Source organism: Danio rerio, chromosome 2, assembly GCF_049306965.1.
Source record: "Danio rerio strain Tuebingen ecotype United States chromosome 2, GRCz12tu, whole genome shotgun sequence".
NCBI lineage: Eukaryota > Metazoa > Chordata > Actinopteri > Cypriniformes > Danionidae > Danio > Danio rerio.
Window position 1 is genome coordinate 22,527,501 of NC_133177.1, and position 24,617 is coordinate 22,552,117.

At 38.0% G+C, this 24,617-nt stretch overlaps 2 protein-coding genes and 1 long non-coding RNA gene across 46 annotated transcripts; 2 read left to right on the forward strand and 1 right to left on the reverse strand.

The window, feature by feature from the left end:
- The first annotated feature begins 8,268 nt into the window (after nucleotides 1-8,268).
- Nucleotides 8,269-11,142, forward strand: pimr141 (Pim proto-oncogene, serine/threonine kinase, related 141). The gene is made up of 7 exons (NM_001126484.1): nucleotides 8,269-8,488; nucleotides 9,019-9,384; nucleotides 9,667-9,761; nucleotides 9,941-9,991; nucleotides 10,127-10,499; nucleotides 10,789-10,962; nucleotides 11,045-11,142. Exons 1-7 carry the CDS (start codon nucleotides 8,269-8,271, stop codon nucleotides 11,140-11,142), a joined length of 1,377 nt encoding a protein of 458 aa, NP_001119956.1.
- Nucleotides 8,848-23,972, reverse strand: pimr52 (Pim proto-oncogene, serine/threonine kinase, related 52). Of its 44 annotated transcripts, XR_012383924.1 has the most exons (15): nucleotides 23,301-23,744; nucleotides 22,793-22,999; nucleotides 22,602-22,684; nucleotides 22,437-22,487; nucleotides 21,998-22,370; nucleotides 21,693-21,872; nucleotides 21,517-21,612; nucleotides 21,237-21,424; nucleotides 19,143-19,437; nucleotides 16,146-16,387; nucleotides 15,113-15,293; nucleotides 14,140-14,263; nucleotides 11,259-11,417; nucleotides 11,024-11,158; nucleotides 8,848-9,370 (listed from the first exon to the last, which is right to left on the reverse strand). XR_012383924.1 is itself a non-coding variant. In XM_073909910.1 (10 exons), exons 1-10 carry the CDS (start codon nucleotides 23,323-23,325, stop codon nucleotides 9,352-9,354), a joined length of 1,284 nt encoding a protein of 427 aa, XP_073766011.1. In that variant the 5' UTR covers nucleotides 23,326-23,744; the 3' UTR covers nucleotides 8,848-9,351. The 44 variants fall into 44 exon arrangements, 3 of the variants coding, with proteins under 3 accessions (XP_073766011.1, XP_073766015.1, NP_001119955.1); XR_012383987.1 differs by lacking the exons at nucleotides 21,237-21,424; nucleotides 21,517-21,612 and adding an exon at nucleotides 18,407-18,567 and having other exon boundaries at nucleotides 11,259-11,429; nucleotides 19,292-19,437; XR_012383958.1 differs by lacking the exons at nucleotides 21,237-21,424; nucleotides 21,517-21,612 and adding an exon at nucleotides 18,407-18,567 and having other exon boundaries at nucleotides 11,259-11,488; nucleotides 15,113-15,273.
- LOC103910038 (uncharacterized) lies at nucleotides 12,283-14,141 on the forward strand. The gene is made up of 3 exons (XR_660125.5): nucleotides 12,283-12,457; nucleotides 12,534-12,599; nucleotides 12,694-14,141. It is a non-coding gene; the product is annotated as an uncharacterized lncRNA (long non-coding RNA).
- Nucleotides 23,973-24,617: the final 645 nt, after the last annotated feature.

Genomic DNA, 24,617 nt, shown 5'->3' on the forward strand with positions numbered 1-24,617 from the left:
CCCACGCGAATGTGGGGAGAACATGCAAACTCCACAGAGAAATGCCAACTGACCCAGCTGAGGCTCGAATCTGTGACCTTCTTGCTGTGAGGAGACAGCACTACCTACTGCGCCACCGCGTCGCCTATTGTTATAAAGTGTCATAAAAATGCTGCTATATTGATGTGCATAGCGCACATCCGACTGGACGCGTATCCCATCTAGACTTTACCCTGTATTTTTTAATGGAATTTCTGTGCTAGCCTGTTGCTACTGACGGCGCTAGTGGCGCATAGTTTATCTAATTTTACGCTTGAACAACTAAATGAATGCTTAAGTCTATTTAATTGATTGTATTGTAATTACATTACAACATTGATGCTTTAAAACAACCTTGTGAAATTGAAAATACTCACATTAAGCTATTACCGGAAGGTTATCGTTGGCTTTAAAACTCTAGCTGTATAGAACCCATTGTGCATAAACAATTTTGCTCCAAGTCCCCGTTAATATCTAATCTTTGTGCTAATGAACATTAGGAATGTTACAAACACAGTTGGGCAAGCTACTTCCAAAATGTAATACATTATATATTAAAAGTTACTGTCATTTATTACACAATATTAACATCTCAGAAATGCGTCACACTATTTTGTATTACTTTTAAGTTACTTTAACCAAAATAACCACAGAAGTAGGACTCTTATGAATTAAAGTATGAATTTTCAACAGTATGTCTATGCTTTCAAATACATTTTGCTATTAATTGTAATTATTCTGAAAATGTTTTGTTTGCACAAGGAGTCTGACAAGAGCCAGTGCTCCACACAGAGATCTGATCATTTGACATGTTTTCTTTTAAATATATATTCATAGCGCTTCAGCATTTACACACACACACACACACACACACACACACACACACACACACACACACACACACACACACACACACATATATATATATATATATAAATGACTGTGTAATCTTAATCACTTCTGGGGATGGGGACTTATTACTGTAAAAGGTTGCAATTTTATCTTGTGACTTTTCCCTTTTGTCTCTATTAACACACGCTCTGATAGCAACGTATAGAACAACTTTTATTCTCTCCCGCGCTTGTACACCAGCCAAGTCTACATCTTCAACTACACAGATACCAGGACCGTTCCATTACACAAAACTGTGTGGGGGTAAACCTGGACTGAACCATTCACCGCTTACACCACATCCCCCTTCTTAGGTTTAAGCAATATGGTAATCAAATTTGAACAAGAACAGTGGTTATAACAATAACAAACATTTGCAGATACGGTGAGCACTAGTCACAAGTACTTAAGAAGACAGATAGTCTTTCAGCCATCCAGGTGGCCTGATAACACGTCCAGCTCTTGTGCATATCGCAGATGGGACAGTGTCTATTTCCGCATTGTGTGATGGATCAGACTGAGTAGGCTCAGGAGTCACATTGTCTCGCTGGTCTTCATTAGCATCCATGTGACAATCCAGTTGTGTATCATACGCAGGTGACCTGTCCGGTCTGAGGTGGCGTCTGTTTCTACGGTAGGTAGTGCCCTCTGATGTGATTACATCATATGAACGAGGCTCATCTCTGACGTTGACAACTGTAGCTGGTTTCCATGTGTTTTTGATTCTCATATATACTCTCTGTCCCCTCCTGAGTGTCGGAAGCTGAGTTGCTCTCCTGTCATACCATCTTTTCTGTCGCAACTGACAACGCTGCAGATCTGCCTGAATATGGGTTGGTGTAGCCGGCTGGAGGACAGCTTTGCTCATGGGTAATCTGCAACGGAGAACTCTGCCCATCAGAATCTGGGCTGGAGAGTACTTGAGACCAGTAACTGGAGTGTTGCGAAGGGTTAAAAGGGCTAAATGAGGGTCAGTGCCAGACTGTGCAGCAGCTTTCAGCATAGTTTTGACAGTCTTTATGGCTCGCTCAGCCATCCCATTGGATTGAGGGTAGTTTGGGCTGGAATGTGTGATGTTAAAACCCCATTCGTGGGCAAATCGAGCCATTTCAGCACTGGCAAATGGGACATGATCTGCAATGACAGTCTCAGGCACACCATGTCTTGCAAACACTGCTTTGAAATGTGTTATGAGTGAGCCTGAAGTTTTGTCTGAAAGCTGTAGGATTTCAGGATATTTGGAAAAATAATCCACTATGAGAAGAAAGGCTCTTCCTTGAAAATCGAATATGTCAGCAGCCAGTTTCTGCCATGGTCTCTCAGGAACCGGGTGGGACATAAGTGGCTCTTTTTGATTTTCAGGGTGGTTCTGCTGACAGAAGCTACAGGCTTCCACCATGTTACGCATGGCCACTGTTATTCCTGGCCAATAGAAACAAGATCTAGCGTGTGCTAGAGAGCGCTGTATGCCCTGATGTGCCGCATGAAGTCGTCTCAGTACTTCTGATCACAAAGCTTTAGGTATGATGATGCAATCATCTTTCATGAGCACCTCATCATCTACTCTAATCATGTGTCGAACTGGCCAGTAAGCTTTTGCAGCCAGAGGAACATTTTTCTTTCTGTCTGGCCATCCCTGGGTGTGTAAATCCTTTATCAGTTCAAGCTCAGGGTCTGTCTGTGTTGCCTGTCGAATCATGTGCATAATGTCACCACGAAGCGATTCCCCATTTACTGCGTAGATGACCTTTTCATCACTTAGGTCTAAATGCTCTTCTGCATCAGATGTGATGTATGCTCTGGATAGTGTGTCTGTTATAAGCATTTGATTGCCTGGAGTGTAGGTGATATGTATGTCATACCTTTGCAGTTGGAGCAGCATTCTTTGGAGACGTGCTGGTGCTGTACCTATGGGTTTTGAAAATATCGCCTCAAGTGGTTTGTGATCTGACTGGACTGAGACTGGAACACCATAAACATACTGGTGGAATTTTCTTAGAGCAAACACTATGGCCAGAAGTTCTTTTTCTATCTGAGCGTAATTCTTTTCAGCTGCAGATAGTGCTCTTGACGCGTATGCTATTGGCTGCTGTTTCTGGAGCAGCGTGGCTCCCAGACCATCTTTTGAGTCATCTGCTTGCACCTCAACAGGCTCATATGGATCAAAATGTCTGAGAACAGGTGCCGTTGTTATGGCTGTTTTCAACTGTTCTAGAGCTGTCTGTTGCTCTGGATGCCATTGCCAGTCTATATCTTTTCGTAGTAGCAGCCTGAGTGGGGCAGTTAGAGTGGCTTCATTGGGTATGTATTGTGATAAGTATCGGGTCATACCTAGCAGTCGCTGAAGTGCCTTTCTGTCAGTCGGACTGGGAAACTGAACTATGGCTGCCACCTTTGATTCATCAGGTTTCACTCCATTTGATGTGATGACATGGCCTAGGTAAGTCACCTCATTGACCATGTACTGCAGCTTGTCTTTGTTGAATTTTATATTGAGACTCTCTGCTCTGCTCAGAACCTTATCTAGAACAACATCATGCTCTGCTTTGGTGGATGTAGCTATGATCATGTCATCAGCCACCATGAAAACACCTTCAATGTCCCCAAAACTTTCTGAATTCAGACGTTGAAAGACTTCACTTGCTGATTTTATCCCAAATGGCATCCGATGAAAGCGATACCTGCCCCATGGTGTGTTAAATGTGCACAGGTCTGCTGACTCCTCATCTAGTTTGATCTGCCAATAGCCATCCTTCTCGTCCAGTATGGTGAACAGAGTTTTTCCAGCAAGCTGAGTCCTTATGTCTTCCAATGTAGGTATGCAGTAATGCTGACGAAGTATGGCCCGGTTTAAATCTCTAGGGTCTAAGCAGACTCTCAGCGTGCCGTTTTTCTTTTCTGTGATGCATAAACTGCTCACCCATGCAGTAGGCTTGGTTACTTTGCTTATCACACCTTTTTTTTCAAGTTCTTCCAATGTCACTTGGAGTCGATCATGTACTGCAAATGGAATTTTCCTGCAACCATGTATTACTGGTGGTACATTAGGGTCAGTATAAATGTGATGTAATCCTGGAAATTGGCCTAATCCTTCAAACACTGAAGCATATCTGGTTAGGAGCTAATTTTTTGTGGTGGGCGGTTTGGTTGTGATTGTCTCCACTCTTCTTATGAGATCCAACTGCATGCATGCTTGCCTGCCCAGCAGGGCAGTGTCTGATGCTGAGGTCACAAAGAACATCATGTTGGCTGTTTTGTTTCTGTTCTGTACATGTAATTTGACAACACCTTCTGGTTTAATACGAGTGCCTCCATATGATACAAGCACCGTTTTTGTCTTTTGAATGTTTACAGGCATCTGAAGCCGGTCAATTATTTTCTTTGGAATGACATTTGCTTCTGCCCCCGTGTCCAATTTGAAGTTGATTATTGTGCCCGCCATATGCAAATTAGCATGCCAGCCGGTTTCGTCACAGTTTGACCGGGCTACTGTACCAATAAACAAAGTGTCTATTTCTGGCTGGTTAAGCAAGTCTATTTTGACTTTTGATTTGCACATGATAGCAAAATGATTCTTTTTGCCACACTTTTTACATGTTTCATTAAAGGCTCGGCACTGTCTTGGAGGGTGAACACGATCACATTTGCCACATCTGTTGGTATTAGCTCCTTTCCATTTTGAGAGTTGTTTATTCTGTGTGAGTTTGGTTGATCTGTGTGCGGGCTGCTGTGCTTTTTTTTATGACATGCACAAATTGTGTTTCTGATGATGCTGCCATCGCTGTGACCTGTGCTTTTGTGACTTCTTTAGCTCTGCATATATCAATAGCCTTCACAAGCGTCAAATCAGGTATGGACAACAGTCGTTCACGAAGCCCAGAGTCAGTTGTGCTGAATACTATTTTGTTTTGTATCATGAGATCTTCAGTATCGCCAAATTCACACGTGCGGGCTTTATTTTTTAGCTCTGTGACAAATTTGTCTATGCCTGTTTGCTCAGAGAATGTGTGGGCCCAGAATTGATGCCGCTCAAAGACAGTATTTTTTCGTGGGGCACAATATTGTCTAAATGCTGGGAGGACCTCTATCAATTTTTTATCTTGTGGATCCTCGTATTGAATCGCAAATGAGTTGTATATGTCTAGCGCCTCTTCTCCTATGCAATGCAGCAGCACAACAATCTGTCTTGACTCTGATTTATCCACTAATGCTGAGGCAGTGAGATACAGATTAAATCTTTGCTCCCACTTACTTACGCCAATTTTCAGCCAAATTCCCCGTCATGGATAACGGAGGAGGTGGATGAAGCGTCTCCATGTTGTCAATAGCGTTAGCTTGCTAGCTCGTTGTGGCACTGGCTGTCAGGCTTTTTTTTTTTTTTTTAAGCTCACCGCGCTGTGATCTGACGTCACTGCGAGCGCAGCATTAAGAAGCGGGTTGCTCCAACTCTGACACCATGTTGTGACTTTTCCCTTTTGTCTCTATTAACACACGCTCTGATAGCAACGTATAGAACAACTTTTATTCTCTCCCGCGCTTGTACACCAGCCAAGTCTACATCTTCAACTACATACATACCAGGACCGTACCATTACACAAAACTGTGTGGGGGTAAACCTGGACTGAACCATTCACGCTTACACCACAATCTCATCCAATAAATGCATTGATAATACCTACTGATTTTTATAAGGTCAATCAAATGAACTTAAACTATTAAAAATGCAACAAACATTTGTTTTGGCCCAAACTACAGAAACAAACAAATTTAAAACTAGTTTAAACACACTAGTTTGATCATGTATACGTGTCATTATAACCATATTGTATAAATATTATTACAAAGGCCTACATCATGCTGACAATCAAAAACTAAATGTCATTTAACAGGCGATTGTCCTCTGAGTGCACCTGAAACAACTCAGACTTGACCGTTAGGAACGAGATTCATAGTCTAACAATAGCAAACATTACATTACACTGGAGATGCTTTTATACTAAGCATTCTAAGCTATCCCCAAGTTATTTATTTTCTGCATCATTAAGTCATAAAGTTCCATATCACGCCTATAAGGGCAAAGGCATGGCTAAAATTATTAATGAGGCATATATAGTAGCTTACCTTGTCATTTCTGGGGTTGACAGTTATTTTGCTGAAAAGCTTTCTAAACTCTGGCGACAAATCCAGCTCCAGCAACAGTAAATAGACAAGTTTACCGCAGATTTTTCGCACGCTGCTGCTGCAGTGACGTGGTTTCCTGGCACGATTTCCTTTTTCTTTTTCCATTGTATTTCTCTATATATAAAGATTTTTTTTTTACTTGGAAACGCATGTGATTTAAAATGTAGCGAAGTACAATACTTTAGGCAAATCATATTTAAGTAAAAGTAACATTAGAGATTTTAAACTTTACTTTAAAAAGTACAAATTCTTAAAAAAACTACTTGTAACGTGAGTAAATGTAATTTGTTACTTTCCACCTCTGTGTATAATGATGGTTTGTTCTGTAGACTATCTGAAAAAATAAAGCTTAAAGGGGCTAATAATTTGACCTTAAAAGGATGTTTAAATAATTAATAACTGATTTTATTCTAGTCAAAATAAAACAAATAAGACTTTCTTCAGAATAAAAAATATTATCAGACATACCGTGAAAATTTACTTGCTCTAATAAACATCATTTGCGAAATATTTAAAAAAGAAGAAAACATTGAGGGGGGATAATAATTCTGACTTCAACTGTATGTTTTTCTAATGTTGTCACTAATGTTATTTAAATGAGAAAAACAGTTTTAGATAAAATTTTACAAGTTACATACAAACATTACTAAATTAGTTCATTTACATTAAAAACATAATAAATCACTAAATACCACACAGATATCCTTAAAAACTATTATTAAAATGAGAAATTACACCATGCCCTAACTTTAAGCGACCAGACGAGATTCCAGCTACAATTAATTTGTTTCTGTCCACCCCAGATGCACTATGACATGACAGAAACATTGAAATGGTGGAACAAAATTTTGCATCTCTGGAACAAGTGTTATTACACACAATATTTAGCATAACTTTTACTTCACTTTATTAAGACTATATTCATTCACTTACCTACATAATATTACCTGTGTTTGTCCAGTTTTTTTTTTGGTGCTTTTTTATTGGAACTATCATAATCAAGTAAACTGTATGTAACTGTGGGGAACAATGTGTGGAATCAGTTGTTTTCAAGAGACACTTTTTTTGTTTAATATTTTAAATAAATAGTTTTGTAGTATGGGTTATACTAAATAAATAAATAGTAAGTTATTAGTAAATTACGTTATTTCAAAAAACTGCATAATAATAATAAAAATAAAGTTAACCCCCCACTCCACATTTCTGTTTAATGGAGGGAAGATTTTTTTCAACTCATTTCTAAACATAATTGTTTTAAAAACTCATTCTTAACAACTGATTTATTTCATCTTTGTCATGATGACAGTAAATAATATTTGAGATACTTTTCAAGACACTTCTATACAGCTTCAAGTGACATTTGAAGGCTTAACTAGGTTAATTAGGGTAACTAGGCAGTTTAATGTAATTGAGCAAGTTATTGTATAACGATGGTTTGTTCTGTAGACCATAATTTTATTTTAATTTTTTTGCTTAAAAATTGCTTAAATGGGCAAATAATACTGACCTTAAAGTGGTTTTAAAAATTAAAAACTGCTTTTATTCTAGCCAAAACAAATAAGACTTAATAATAAGTAGTATTTATACTATACTCAATAAATAATAAAACTGCAGAAAAAACTATGATCAGACACACAGTGAAAATTTCATTGCTCTCTTTAATAATAATTTTGGAAATATTTAATAGTGAAAATTAAAAGGTTTCCCAGAGATGAGTTGCAGCTGGAAGGGCATCTGCTGTGTAAAACATATGCTTGATAAGTTGGTGGTTCATTCTGCTGTGGTGACCCCAGATTAATAATGGGACTAAACCGAAAAGAAAATGAATGAATGAACGAATTAAAAGGGGGGCTAATAATTCTGACTTCAACTGTATACTTATATATAGGCCTATATATAAAACTGTGTGTGTGTGTGTCTGTATAACGTGAATGTGTGAGCACTTAAAGGCGAATTAGCCAGTCAGTCTAGCGCAGTCCTGCACTAGTTGTTAAAGTTATTGTGTTTTAAAAAGTACCCGCGTTTTGAAAATGTTGTTTCGCGTTCCAAATGGAACTACATAACTCTGACATCATCAGTGGTGAATTAAAGCTGACTGAATCAAGCAGAAACCCTCATTGCTTCTTTGGATGACAAGTAGTTCAGTACTTACTGCAATTCCACAAAACGGTGATAAAATGGCCTTTTCAAAGTTGATTTCCCGTTTAAAGAAAGCGTTTGGTATCAAGTGTGCACATGAACCACCCCGTGAGCCACTCAAATCCAACGGCAACACGGCAGAACACCACCATCATCCGATAACCGATGACCCGCCCGTCGTTGCAAGAAAACAGGCAGGGAGACAGAATAAGTCTTCCTTCTTTCTAGCCTGTTTCTCCAGAAGAGCAACTGTTGATGGTAAATTAGGTTTATGAATTTCAATTACTAAAACACACTGTTAAACACACCAAACATGTCAGAGTAGCTGTTTAAAGATAAGAAATAAAATTAACTGGAAACATTTGAGAATTTTTAGGTAGTTTCTTAAAGGGACAGTTCACATAAACGTGAAAATTCTGTCATAATTTACTCCTCAAACCTGTTTGAGATGCGTTCTTGTGTTGGACACATACTGAAATCAGCCATTCACTTCCAGTATTTTGAGTTCCTACAATGAAGGTTAATGGCTGCTGATTTCAGGAATATTCTTCAGAATAGGCCTATTTTTGTGTTTAACAAATGAAATTCATAATTAATTGTATTTATGCCTTTAGATATATAGTTTAAACATAATTTTTTATTGCTAATTATCACTTCAATGCACAAAAACCATGAAGATCATGAATAAATATTAAATACATTGAGTAATGTTTTTGCAAATGAACTTTTCAAATATCTAGTCAAAAGAGTTACAGAATCATATTAATGATATTCCTTCCCCTCTTTAGATCCGCTCCCTGTGCTGGAGATCCACGACCTTCAGGACGAGCCGATCAGTAGCTCGAAATTCTTTCACACTGCTGTGAACAATCTGGAGCTGGAGGTTCTCCAACCTTCAATTCCTGATGCTTCAGCAGAAGAAGATTTTGACACTGTGAAATCTGAAGTGAACAGCTTTAAACCTCCAGTGAGCCAGCAGTTCTCATCAGATGGCATCTTTGAATTGTTCAGCGGAGACTCTGTGCAGGTTGACATTGACTCTGCACTGGATGAAGACTCGGAGCCTTCACTGAATCAGAAGGTTTCACAAGATGACTCCGCTGATGATTCTGCACTGAGTCTTACAGCAGATGATGAGACCTGTTTGGACAATAGTAAGTTTATTGCTGGAATTCATAACATTTGTTTAGGCATATCAAACATTTTAAAATTATACAGTTAAAGTCAAAATTATTCGCCGTCCATGATTTATTATTATTTTTTTTCATTTTCAAAAATTTCCCAAATGATGTTTAACAGAGTAAAGAAGTTTTCACTTCCTTCATTTCCTATAATCTTTTTTCTTATGGAGAAAGTCTTATTTGTTGTAAACTCTGTGGTTTATAATTTAATAAGATTTTATGTCCAGTCAGCTTAATTTTCTTCTTTTTTAAAAGATGACATCAGCTCCCGCTACAATCTGGGAAAGCAGCTCGGTGAAGGAGGTTTCGGGTCTGTTTTTGAGGGGATCCGCATACAGGATGATCTGCAGGTATTCATTTTTGTGGACTCAAATCCTTTGATGAAGTTCACTATTTAAAGAACATCATCAGAAACATGCTTTCATTGTTTTGACATTTCTGAGAATTCAAATTGATGAAACCTCTGTTCAGGATTTGAATGAAATGATCTCGATGCACATGTTAATTGTTCACTTATTTCTTTCAACAGGTGGCTGTTAAATTTGCCCAGATGACACCACGTATGCAAGATCTCTGCTCTGTAAGTACACTACACTTTCTGTTTTTCTCTTCTCAGTCACTGTGTTCAACTCATAATGTCTTATATTTAATAGAGGACAACAGGCTGTGGTTAAAAACCCTTGTTTGAAAACCAACATTATTATTTTGTTTTCAGTCTCATGACCATCCACCTCTAGAGATCACCTTGGCAAGTATGGCCAGCAGTGGCTCCAGGTGTGCCAATATAATTCAGCTCCTAGACTGGCAGGTCTTCAAAGACCATTATGTCATGGTCATGGAGCGGCCTACGCCAAGTATGGATCTGGAGGCATTCCTGCAACTCAACGGAGGCGTCCTCAGCGAGCAAACGGCACAAACTATCATGGGCCAAGCTGTTTATGCTGCCAATGTTTGCTGCTACCGAGGAGTATTCCACAGGGACATTAAGGTGCAAAACCTGCTTGTGAACCCAAACACTCTGGAGGTCAAGCTGATCGACTTCGGCTGCGGAGATTACATGATGGAATCAGGATATTCCACCTTTTCTGGTTGGTGTTGTGAATAGGGTTGTTAAATGTTTCAACTTTGGGACTGACATTTTAAAAACGTCCATTTGAACCTGTTAAACATTACTGATTGGCCATTGGTGTTCACATGCTCAGCAAATATGACTGTGATGAGTGTCAGTATCGATACTTTTGACAACACTAGTTATGAATGTACATAAGCATTATTAATTTACGGTTTAAAAGGTCAGTAATTAGCACACCTGAAACCCATCTGGTATATATATCAACATGATGTTGACACAGATTTAACTAAATGTCTCTCCTCCAGGCACTGAAGCGTACATGCCACCAGAGTTTTACCAAAGAGGATGTTACCATGCCAAACCAGCAACTGTCTATTCTCTTGGGGTTCTTCTCTTCACAATGCTGCATGGAGATTTCCCAACGACGTATGACCTGTACTACCTGGAGCACGACTGGTCCAAATTTACCCTCTCTCAAGGTGAGATGATCATCAAAGAACAAGTTAAAAGTCAGTTTAATAATAATAATAATAATCTCACCTCTCCTTTTGTTTTTCAAAGAATGCTGTGATCTGATGTGGGCTTGTCTGCAGCAGATTCCAGAGCACAGAATTCTTCTAGGACAGATGCCTTACCATGACTGGTTCATGCTGGAGTAGCCCGTTGACACCTTTGCTGTTTAAATATAGTGTCTTGTTATTGTATTATTCACTTCTTTATTTTTACAGTTGTTTTTGTGTATGTCTGTAATAAAAATATATATTTTTGAACTCACTTGTGATGTATTGCGATCCAGTCCCAGTGACAAAAATCTGGCATGAGGTTTGAACAGCATCCAGTCATTTATAACACACACTGCAGTTGCCACTGGCGTCATTAGGGCGCACTTTTAGAAATACACTTTTGAAGAATACAGTCCAGCGCTGCCCTTTACCTGACCCAAAGTCTAAACATATCAGTCACTGCGACATCAGCAAATCATCCATATAAAATTCCAATGTTTTACTGTGAAATCAGAACTGTTTTTAGAAATGTTTTAAAATACAAACATCGTAACACGAGCATTTTCACAATAAGAGCACCCAGTTTTATTAGGGTCATTAAGTGTTCATTCCCCTCATGACAATTGTGCTTCCCAAACAAAATATTTAGTGGTATTTCTTCAAAGTCAATACTGATAGTGTAGTTTGTGCAGACACACTGAGGTTTATCCAGTGTACAGAAGTCTGAATCATCCTCATTATTTTACACGCTTTTAAAAACATGTTTACTACACGAATGTCCAGCGTTTGCTAAACAAATAGACTGCTCAACCCTTTACGTTATTAATTTCTTACAACATCTCCAACTATGCTAAAAGCAACAAGTTCTATAGGACGATGTTGTAAGAAAGTAATAATGTAAAGAGTTGAACAATCAATTTATAGTAATGTGTTTTGGGAAACGTGTTTTTGGAAGCATATGAAATAATGTTGATGATTCAGACTTCTATACACTGGATAAACCTCAGTGTGTCTGCACAAACTATTATATCAATATCCAAAACCATGTTTACTACAAACAGACTGTTTAACCCTTTACATTACTACTTTCTTACAACCAGGGGCATAGTGGACATTTTAAAAGTGGGGTTGGGGTGGGGGGGATTACAACTGTATATATGTAATGGGGCGATCCCCAAAGGGGAGGGGTTTCGCACTCGTATGCGTGTAGTGGGGGATCCCCAAGGGGGAGGGGTTTCCTCACTATGTTTAGGTGAATGAAGTTAGAAATTAAGCTCGCCACCCCTTTAAAAGTATGGAGGTTTTGCTTCCGTTATCTCCCTGGCATGGAATAGTGGCAGTGTGTTGAGTGCGTGCAAACTTTTGATGTGCGTTAAGCATTGAGCGTTGAGCAGTAAGCCTGCAGTGTTTAGAAAAACCTGTAATTCTGTTTCTTTGGCCTGCGGAAGTGCAATCGCATCAGCAAGTAACGGTATGTCTCTGTTTATGTCTTTGGCTATTTCTGGCAAGTTTTAGAGCTGTTAATTAATAATAAATAATTCTTTTAGCTACATCCATGTATGATTGGTGGATTGCTCACCATTTGCGTTAAGAGCCAGTTGACTGGGCTGCGGGTAAGTTTCTATTTGAGAGTCTGTAAATGTTTTATCTAGAAATATGATTTTAAAACGTTAACATGCGAATGAATATTGACTGGTTGTTTTATAGAGAGCCCGTTGCTGTTTTGCTGCTGTCTGGCGACCCGTTTGTGCTACGGAGGGGCGACTTCACTTTCCTTCTCGGCACCTGATTGTGTGTGACTCGGTTGCGTCAAGGCAGTGTGTGTGTGTGTAGGATTGTGTGTGTGTGTGGGTGTGAGCGCGCCCTTATTGTGCGAGGGTGCGCTAAATTCTTTCGACGTTGGCGCGGTTGTGAGTGTGCGTGTATGTGTGCAGTGTTGTGATTTAACTATTTGGTGGGTTTGTATTTTGTTTGTGTAAATTGCTAAGGGCTGTTATTGTTCGACTTGCATTTCAATACTAACAGCAAGGATTACCTTGTATGGGGAGGGTTGTGTTATTTTGGCTTTGTTTGTTATGCGGGTGGTTTATTTTGAGTGTGGGTTAGTTTCTCTTTATTAATGAGTGTTTTGTTTTGAAGGTTTCGTTGCACTGGAGTGTGGTATTTTCCTCTTTTTCCTTTTGATCTTTCCCAATGGTATATCCTGTGTAATATTGAGTGTGAGAGCAGTGGCCACTGACAACCATTATACAAACCATTGTATTGTTTTGTGACTAATTGTAATTGACTATCTGTTTTATATGATTACATTTTAAAGAAAAACTCTATTTAAGTGTCTAATAAAAGATTGTTTGTACACATCTCTGCTTTATTTCCATTTGTTTGGAGAAAACCTGAAGTTGTGGGTAGTAAAGTGAACCTCTATTTGGTTATATTCAGTACAGTACGGGCCCCGGTCACATATATATATACGTTTCAATTTTTAATCACCTGTTTCTAAATGGTCGGTATCTAAATGTGAGGGGGGTGTATCCCCCCTGTCCCCCCCAGTTACTACGCCCCTGCTTACAACATCTCCAACTATGTTAAAAGCAACAGGTTCTATAGGAAGGAGAAAATTTATTTTGATGGTTTATTTGAGTTTTCTCATTAGATTATAAGTAGACTGTTAGGTTTGGGTTAGGGTTAGTGTAAATTGACATGTACTTGCAAAATTTCTTGTAGTCAGTTAAATGTCTGTTGAAGGAGCTTACAAGCTGACTATATTTTCAACAGATATTAAGCAGACAGTCTACTAATACTCAAATGGACCATCAAAATATAGTGTTACCCAATTCCTTAATAATAGATAATTAACAATTCCTAGAAGAAAGAATATCAGCTTCATTTTTATCTCTAATTGTCCAAATTTTCTGTAAGGCTGGTGGTGAACTTCATTCAACCTTCTACCAAACTGAGGTACAAAGTAAATCTAATCTTGGGTTAGATGTTTGTCAGATTGATCAAATTTAAAACAGCATTTAAAACAGCAGCTAGTGAGATGTGCTCAACCATCACTGCTTCATGTTTTGGTTTTCACAGACACATTAATCTCTATTATGATTTGGAGTTGTAAAATGGATGAAGTGTGGTCATATTTGTGATTTGATTTACCTGGATTGATCATCTGGTTCCTCTGAAACACTGGCTGTAGATGGGGAAGAGCTCCGGACTGCAGGTTTGATGTTGGATTTTGGTAAAGGAGGAGCTGATTTTGCTCCGCTGACACCTCTTAAGGCTGTTAGAGAAAAACAGACATTTTAACATTTCTATTTATTTTTTAGTTACAAACTCATTATTAAAAACAATAGCCACTGATTTATTCATTTGTTCATTTTCTTTTCGGCTTAGTCCCTTTATTAATCAGAGGTTGTCACAGCAGAATGAACCGCCAATTGATCCAGCATATGTTTTACACAGCGGATGCTCTTCTAGCTGCAACCCAGCACTGGTAAACACACATACACTCTTGCATTCACACACATACACTACAGCCAATTTACCTTATTCAATTCACCAATTGCGCATGTCCTTAAGGGAAACCGGAGCACCCAAAGGGAACCCACATGAACACGGAGAGAACATGCAAACTCCACACAGAAATGCCAACTGACCCAGCCGGGGGCTTGAAACAGTGACCCTCTTGCTGTGAGGTGAAAGTGCTACTCACTGAGACACTGTGTCACCATTCCACTGGTTTACAGCAAAGCAAAATACTTCCAAACCACCAAAGATGATTATGAAATTATAAAAACAATGTTAAAGTAATTCTCCCTGAAGAACAAAACATTTGAATCCTTCGGTTAGAGTCAAGCTTGAAAAACTATTACTGAGCATTAAAAAATCATCTAAAGGTGGAGAAAATAGACACCATATTCTATTGCTGATTAAATTATCACTGTATGTGTAGTATTATTATGAACTAAATATATAAATAATGAATTAAATGTAGATGAAATAGATTACAGTCCTGGTATTACATTACAAAACATAAACACACACACAATTCAAGAAGTTGCTTCAATGTAACGGCAGGATTTACACTATGATTATCCAAAAAACAAATGAAAAAAAGACTCAAACTCACCATGCGTCAGCGGAGCAAGAAGAAAGAAAACCAGCTCAATTCTCCTGTGATATTGATGTGTGAAGAGGACTCTATTGGGATAAATAGAGCTTAGACCAGATGAGCTGCAGCATTGAAGATCATCTGAAGAGGTTTCACTGCCGATGATAGTGAAGTTCGGCCTGAAGAACATTGCAGTAGCCTAATATATAAATCACAAGTGCTTGGACAAGACCTTTAAGCAACCTGCTCTATTACAAAATGTCTGATCCTTCTAATTTTATTGAAAGAAAACAAAGCTTGCACAATCATGCAGGTTATGTGACCAATAAAGGACAGCTGACCATCAAGACTTTTGACTGAATTAATTGTAGATGACCCTAGCTGAATAGTGTAGTTCAGATGTCTTTGTCTTAGTAGCTTTAAAATGGAACATCATTTATAAAAATAAAAAGTTGATGAATATTTGATAGTGAATGTACAAAAAGGTAAAAACTGATCTGAACTTTCAGACGCAACTTAAAAATACATGCATAAGGCACTGAATAGGCAAAAATCAATATGTACACAAGTATAAATATTATTACATCATATGCAGCAGACAACAGCTTTGTAAAACCAGAATTGTACAATATTATAGCAAAACTAATGCAAGAAAATCAGTGTTAGATTCAGATAAAGAGGTTTTGATTGATTTGGTTTGCATTTAAAGTTCCTGTCTGTAGCCATGTTTAAAGAAAGACATATCTGTAAAAATGAAGAAGCTAAAGATGAAACAGCAAACGACCAAAACCTTCTTTATAAGCATTTTAGCTACAGCTAGGAACTGTTTCATAGCAATATGACGTTAATCCTCCAGCATACTGTTATATACAGACTGTCATTAAAGCAGCATACACGGCAACATGTCCATTTTTCTTCTTAAATACAGGATTCTCTATTCATATTTCTTTTCCTTTACAAGGCTAAACATTGTGGGAACACAATGATAAATTTCTTTAAATATTTACAAAGGCATAAAACATATTCTGAGAGGATCTAACTGTACATTCACCTTATAAATGACTGATGATTCTGGAAGAAGTCTGTGTTACGTATGATCAGCGCAGTTTGTGATACTCATTTGGAGCTGAGATGAGCTTCAAATATTTTTCTGTCTGTGTGTGTGTTGATGTTGTTAATAAATAATGTGTGTGTTGTGTTTCTACTCCTCAGTAAAAGTGATGACATCATACAGGATGCCCTGCTGTTGCAATTGTTCAGGTGTGGCTTCAGTGTAAACCGTCATCGCTGCATCTGCAACACACACACACACACATACTCAAATTTCATGTTTAATGTTATAAAATTGAGTCAAAAGTTCCACAAAAGAAGATTTCAGTACATCATTGTGTTAAATGTGCAAAGAAGAAAGCAAGTGAACACTTGGAAAAATAATCTACAATACAAAGAAACTTATATTGATTTAAATGACACAAATGTGTGTAAATGATGACAAGGTTATTTTGTGTGTGTGATCAATCTGTGTATTTTAAAGAATAAAGTTTATTGTACTTTATTGCATTTAAATATGAAAATAATTTTTAAATTTTATTTTTTATTTTTTTATGAAAATAATCTTCAAAATAAGAATCTAAAACCTCCAGTAGATGGTAGTAAAGTCTAATAAGTGAGCCGATTCACTCAAACAACTGAATCATTCAACAAAGTAAATAATCTGCTGTCTGGACTGTTTGAAACGTGGATTCATTCATTCATTCATTTTCTTGTCAGCTTAGTCCCTTTATTAATCCGGGGTCGCCACAGCGGAATGAACCGCCAACTTATCCAGCAAGTTTTTACGCAGCCGCAACCCATCTCTGGGAAACATTCTCAAATCTTCAATCATTCTAAATAAAACATATGTTTATAGATGTATTAATGCTGTCAAAATTAGTCGTTAATGCATGCGATTAATTTGAAATTAACACGTTAAAAAAATATAATGCAATTAACGCAGTTGCAGGTTTTTTATTTCCTGTAACATGAATAAGACCAAGGAAGCACTTTTTGAAGGCAAGTTTCAGTATAAAACAATTAATGTTGCATCACCAGGCTCTCCAGATTTTCCTCCAGAGTTTCATGCAATTTCGTGTGTTTCATTTTTAACTTTCAACTTCTGTTTTAATGGAAATCGATGAAAAAACGGAACGGAAAAAAAAAACTCCACATTTCGCATGTGTGTGTGTGTATATAATTTTTTTAATTGATTGACAGCATGCATATATATATATACTGTCAATCAATTAAAAAAATTATATACACACATACACACACACACATATATATATATATATATATATACAATATATATATATGTGTGTGTGTGTGTGTGTGTGTGTGTGTGTGTGTGTGTGTGTGTGTGTGTGTGTGTGTGTATCATTTTTTTTGTCCACAGAACATACTTTTCAAAGAAACTGGGATTAAAAGATCTGTTTAACTCTCTGTGAGCAGCTGCACATCAACAATGATTAGTTTCATAAACTTATATATCGTTAAAGGCCACCTATGGTGGAAAATCTACTTTTCAAGCTATTTGGACAAACATATGTGTGTATATAGTGTATAGACCATCATGTTGGGGTGATACAAACACACCCAGTCCTTTTTTTTTTTTTCAATTTAACAACATAAAAACGGTGGACCAATTACAGCTGTTTTCAAACCGACCGCAACTTTACGTAGGAGTGCGGTCCCCCCGCCCACCGAATTGATTGACAGCTGCGCGCCTTAACATGTTCCGGTAGTCACGTGTATATGTCAACAAGACCAGGCAGACATACGCAAAGCAACCAGGAATAAAAGGTCTGTTCTGTTCGCTAGGATCAGCAATCATCATCAAATGTGATTAAGAGTAAGTTTCACATGTTTAGAGTGTTTTAAAACAGTGCACGTGTGTAATTAATTACAGCGATTTACTTTAGCTTTACTTCATCAGCACAGCTGCTTGTCAGAACAATTCTAAAAGAAGACGCTTCAATCCCGGTTTGTGGAAGTTAAATCAGGTTTATTTTCTACACTAGCATAACAGATATCCACACAGTACTGGAGTATGCCTGTATTCTGTCATATTTGAGTGCAAAAACAGTGCTAAGCTGAGCGCGCTTTGTCTGTCTGCCTGCCTGTGTGTGTGTGTGTGTGTGTGTGTGTGTGTGTGTGTCAGCTACAGTGTGCGTGTGTATCTCTGTGTGTGTGTGAGCGTGAACTTTGTAACGATATTGTGTGTGACTCATCAATACAACTTCACAATACTAATTAGTAAAGGTTAGTTCTTACTGTAGTATTTCTCACAAACGCTACGTGAGACCTTCTTCCTTTAAGTCTGTCTGTTGTCTGACGCAGCTGAGGGAGGAGATTAAAGCACGCGGGAAGGCACGTAGAAACATTAGGCGGGAAAGACTCATCTTAAAGGCACAGTACGACAAAACCACCCCCTGCTGGAAATCAGTATAAAACAGCATCTTGTAAAAGGTGTAATGAAAAATCTGATTTGAGCTGAAACTTTTTATACACATTCTAGACACGCAAAAGACTTATATTAAATCTGAAAAAAGGGGTAACCTAGGTGCCCTTTAAAGCAGAGCATGTTTGAAATAAAGACTGAAAAATGGATGTAATTCTTCACCGCTAGAATCACCACAACCATATGGTGTCAGTAAACACGTGTGTGTGTGTGTGTGTGTGTGTGTGTGTGTGTGTGTGTGTGTGTGTGTGTGTGTGTGTGTTTCAGAAAGTCTTGAATAAACTCCAGCACAAATACATCAAATACACTTACATAGTATTTTGACTAATGAGCTGAACTTCTACTTTATCTGTGTCTATCTGTTGTCTCACTACATCTATTGCATTTCATCTATATATTATTAATATTATTATTATTCATTATTTATTGCACTTGACATATTGGCAAAGTAATTGTAAAATGTTTTGCTTAAATTGTTTTACACATTTTTCCTACATTTTTCTGTCTTTAAACAGTCAAATAAACTGACAAATATTCTTCCGAAAGCACCTCAGTTCAACACTGATCTTTCTTCTATCCTGGTCCCATTCCATTGGCGGTTTGTCTGTTAATCCTGCTCAGAGATCTAGAGATCATTCAGCTACTGGACTGACCGGAGCAGCCTGACCTGTACATCATGATCCTGAAACGTCCCTCACCATGACAAGACCTGTTGATTTCACGATGTCTAACTGAGGCTCCATCAATGAGGACGCAACACAGATCAATCATGATGTAGGAAACAGTGTCCCTCAATCTGTGCTGCTATTGTGGAGTGTTTCATCGAGACATAAAGCTGGAGAACCTGCAGATCAACACAGACACACTTCACGTCAAACAGCAGGAATCTGCATATGAAAGATTCTGTGATATGTATTTTGCAATAAACTTGCCGTTTGAGACTTGTTATGACTAGTTAAACTGGTGTCCTTAATAAACTAAACCACACTTAATAACAAATAACAACAAGAACCAAAAAGTCAGCAACTTCAAGCCTGAGGTCATGAGTCTCCGTTAAGAGAACGCCAAATATTTTAGACAGAAACAGTAAAGATGCGACTATATATCCAGATTCATCAGACAAAATCTCTTTTTCTTCAAGAACCAGTGAGTTCCACCTTCAGCCTGGAGTTTAGCTGTTTCCTAAATTCACAGACACACTGATGATCTGAGCCTAGATTGTTAAACGGTGAGAGGCTGTTTATCACAACAAAGAAAACTATACAAATCACACAAGTCACACAATAGCCAATTTCACATCTGTCACATCCACAACAGAGAGGAGTCAAATTCAAAATAAAGCTTTTTCCTCATAAATGCAAAAATATCAAATAAAATATATTATATATAACATTTATGTTCTATAGTGAGCCGACTCTTATTTTGTTTTACATTGTTTCTTTTGGGTTGTGCAGTTTAATTTACAGAATTTCTACAAAGTATGTTGTTTACTGTAAACCCGCAAACTTATTTTTGGTCACATCCATAATGCATGATTATTTTCCTCATTTAAAAAATTTAAAAATGGATACAGATTGATTTTTTTTCTGATCTCATAATTCTGTTGTTTTGGAAAATATAAATAGATGTTTCAGTATAATGTAAGATAATGCATAACAAATGCTTTTTCTGTGAATTTATGTTTCACGTTTTGACAGCAAATGTCACATCCACAATGCTGAAATTTCTCTATTATAACAGATGGATAATGTAGATAATACATCTTTCCTGATATTTGAGTCTTACAACATAGACAATTAAAACTGTACAGTGTAATACTGAGACAGCAGAAGATACAGTAAGTCTCCTCTCCTCCAATGTTCTTCACAGATTCTTCTCACCAGACTCAAGTAATGTAATGTAATGTATTTTTTATTTAGTGCCATGTCAGCAACCTATCTTCATGAAGGCTATCTTCATGGCAGGAATCTTTCAACAATAAATATACAATTTAAAAATCAACAAACAAAATAAAACATAAATTAAATAAGATTTTTTGTGTTAATACATGATAAACATTCTAAAATCGTTTCTGGTTTTACTTTGTCAAAAATGTCCTTAAAAGAGTTAATTTCATAAAAAAGTCCTTCTGAAATCAGTAAGAGCAGGACAGTCCAGTAAAATATGTTTTACAGTAAGTGGAGTTTTCACCAGACTCAAGAGTGAAAACTTAAGCAAGCTGATTGAGCTGAGGGAAATCATACTCTGTCAGCACTGACTGTACTTTAATATAAGCTAAATACCTCTAAACACAGCTTATAATCTGATCACAGTTCTTACTGTAACTAAATCTTGTTATTCTAAAGGTTTTCTATAGGAAAGCTGAATACAGTAAATGCTTTATTTGCCTTTTTTCTAGAAATAACTTAGACATGAATCTCTTCACTGTGATTCTGCTTTGTCTGTGATGAATTATTCAATCACTAACAAAACCACATCAAATATGTAAAGAATGTTTATTTGTGTTCTGTACATTGATGAAATGTTAAAAATACATGATATTTATAAGAAATAGATCATTCTGTACAGGTTTAACTGTCTTCATGTACCAATCTCTGCTTTGCTATATACAAATATACAATGTGCTGGTCATTAATAGTAGACCTGTTGTTTAACTGGTCTAAATCCTCCACATCTGTCTGCTTTAGACTGGCTGATGTGTGTCGTCGATGCTCTGGTTTTAGCTGGCGCTGCATTTTCAGCTCCTCCAGCAGAGTCTCACAGACGCAGCAGAGGAAGCTCAGGATCAGGAAGCTGTTCTCTGCAGTTCCTCTGCCACTCCTGCTCACCCTCTACAAATCATTGAAAGCATTTATCTACACTGACTCTAACAATGCAAAGCCACGACTGCTGGCATTCAGATAAGTGTAATGCCACTGGCCACCTGTTCACTGCAACCAGGGGTGGCGCTCAATGTCATCTAAACTGGGCCGATCTGCTGGCGCTGCACTGAGACACCAGCGAATCAGCTGACGGCACTCTGTTCCACACAACACAGCCTTCAGAACCACAAAAGCACACAAACTTCTGCTCTCTCAACACATCATCTTCATCTCTTACCTGTCGACAGCTTTCTCGGGAAGTGCAGTCTGCTTTTGGACGTGACCCTCCGTGCGCCTCTGAAGGGGAAACAGTCGCACAGGATGTTGTAGAGAGTCACGCCGATAGACCAGACTGTCAGTGGAGAGGCATGATAGCGATGATGCCGAAACCACTCAGGAGGAGCAAAAGCTGGAGTGCCTGAGAGACACAAGAAGAGCACAAACACACACTCTAAAGGCTCCAGTACACACAAACTCCTTTTGGAGAATCACAGCAAGTTCACAAACATCCTCAGAGCGTTTCCTTCAGTCACACAAACCAACCTGCAAAGTATCTGTAGGCCGAGTCCTTCATTAGATCTCCACAGCCGAAGTCCAGCAGCTTGATGTCGTGTGAGTCTGTGGAGATCAGCAGGTTCTCTGGCTTGACGTCTCGGTGCAGGACGCGGCGGCTCTCGCAGTGTTTCAGCGCCGCGATCAGCTGCACCAGCACTTTCTTGGCCAGAGGCTCGTCCAGACAGCCGTTCTCCTCACAGAAACTCTGGAGATCTTGGCAAGGAGCCGGACGCTCCAGGATCAGGACGTAGCGTCTGCGATGGTCAAACCAGTCCAGCAGCTGCAGGACACTGGGGCAGACAGGAGCTGAAGAGACGCGGGTCATCAACGCCACCTCCAGCGGCAGACGACCCTGACCGTCCTGCAGGACAAATGCTTTGTTACATCCAGGACTGAATCAAACACAACAAATTCACGCTCAACTTACAACTTTCAGTCTGGTGTCCGTCGGCTCTTTAGACACGTACTTGATGGCCACCTGTAGACAGATAAAGCACAGTAAATCAGCCCTGCCTGATCGGGACACGGGACATTTACTGACATCAACATTTCTAAAGCCTGTCTGAATGAAGGAGTGAAGGAAAAGTCTTACTGGCAGTCCATCAGACCTGCGGATCCCAGCAAACACAGAGCCGAATCCGCCTCGTCCCAGCAACGGGCCCTTGGCATATTGGTCTGCAACACAGAAGAGCAGCAGAAATGTGTTGAAGAGAAAACATGAGTTGAGTCTCTTTAATGACCAATCATTTCACAACTGAGTCTCCACTATAAGCCTGTGCTGACCTCTGCGAGAGCGTTTGGCAGGTCTCCTAGACGAGGTGGACGCCGTTTGCTGCTTCCTCTTCCTCTTCCTCTGATCTGTGGACACTGAATCGGCCAAAAGAGAGGACAGAGGAGCCAAATAACCAGGAAGCCCACCAGAAGCGTCCCGTGTCTCTGTGTCCTGAACTGCTGTCTGGGTGAAAGCTGCACTCCTGGATCTGGAGCGGCCTGAGGATGAAATATCACCGACAGCAAACACCGATTATTGATTATTAATAAAACATCACTCACTGTCAGTGGTCACACTGCATTATTACAATCATTACAACTGATTCAAGGAATAAAATACTTTCTTAATAAGTCTGTTTGTTTCTTTATTAAATAAAACAACATTTATTAGTTAGAGTGGGATATTTTAAGATTATATGGCTTGATTTACACAATCTTCTTCATATTCATTTATTAAAACACAGTAAAACACAACATAAACATGGCAAAAATAAACAAATGTCAAATGAAGAACACTCACTTTCTCTTTCAGCCATTTGCGCCATGAAGACCGTCCTGCAAAACTCCACCACAAGAGAAAATAAAACAAGAGAAAATATAATGACAAATCAATAAAAGACAACTGAAATGTCAAACAAACAAGTAGAAAAAAAGGCACAAACTAAAACAGAAATGACAAAAGAGCAATAAAATAAGCGTCTTAACAAGTAATCTGAACGATTAAAATAATTATATATTCTTTTCAAAGAAAAAATCCTCCGATGTCGTCCTGGAAAGAAAGTCTCCTCTCAGAAATCCTCAGGGCTTCTTGAAGAATCAGTTTCAGCACAAAAGTCTCTGCAAGTCTCTGAATTCGCCTCGTCTCTCAACCAAGATTTTCAGCGCTTTCAGTGTTTATATATCGAGTCATATAATAACACGCGTTACTATAGCAACTCAAATTTGAAAAAACACTCATGTGGATGACGTAGCGCCGAAACACAAGGAATCAATAAACATTTTTTTCTATTTTTCATGTAATTATTGCGATTAGTAGTTAATCACCCAAAAGAAGATTTAACTCTCAGGAAATAATTTGTTAAAAAAGAAGGTGTTAATTTTAGACATTATATAGTAGATAGCTAGACGCCTCGTGGTCCTCTTCGGTCCGTTGCTCCGATACGTCAAACGCGGCCGCCATCTTAATCCGGTCATCAGTGCGCTATAAACAGACGCAACTGAACAGAGAAGCTGCAGTTTTATCGGATATAAAATACAATAATGCTTATATTTATTAACTGATTATAATTTTATGGTGTGGAAAAACTCCAGTTGTCTATAAGTTAGCAAGCTTAAACTTGTAATGTATATTTTATACTATAAAGAGAGATGTTATCAATAAATGTGTCTTCTTTATCAAAAGTAGTGCCGGAGTCATCTTTTTTTCTTACAGTTTTATAACAGTTAACAAAAACAGTTTATAAAAAGCAATGAATCACACATTATTATAAAAGTAGAAATTCAATAATGTAGCATAAAACAATACATTATTATCAATAATCATAATTAAGTATGAATAATACTAATACATAATTGCATACAACACTGGCTAAAGTGAATGTATAAAAAGGACATTTATTCATTATATATTGTATGTACACACACACACACACACACACACACACACACATTATTATTATCATATTTAATCATCCCCACTTATCTGTAATGTCTGTTTCATTCTGAAGAGGCATAAGAAATTAACAATAATAATAATAATTTAATATGATTATCGCAAGTAATCCAATACTGAAATTATATATTTTTAGCAAAATATTATATTAATAATAATAACAAC

Excerpts from the sequence above, each read along its gene's own strand:
- pimr141 (NM_001126484.1), top strand. The coding sequence starts at position 8,269 with ATGGCCTTTTCAAAGTTGATTTCCCGTTTAAAGAAAGCGTTTGGTATC. Across the intron at positions 9,385-9,666 it reads TGAGACCTGTTTGGACAATA|ATGACATCAGCTCCCGCTAC; the intron begins GTAAGTTTATTG and ends CTTTTTTAAAAG. Across the intron at positions 10,500-10,788 it reads AGGATATTCCACCTTTTCTG|GCACTGAAGCGTACATGCCA; the intron begins GTTGGTGTTGTG and ends TCTCTCCTCCAG.
- pimr52 (XM_073909910.1), bottom strand. The coding sequence starts at position 23,325 with ATGGCGCAAATGGCTGAAAGAGAAA. Across the intron at positions 22,488-22,601 it reads GCAGGTCTGATGGACTGCCA|GTGGCCATCAAGTACGTGTC; the intron begins GTAAGACTTTTC and ends ATCTGTCTACAG. Across the intron at positions 15,274-16,326 it reads TTGCAACAGCAGGGCATCCT|GCCGAACTTCACTATCATCG; the intron begins GTATGATGTCAT and ends AATGTTCTTCAG.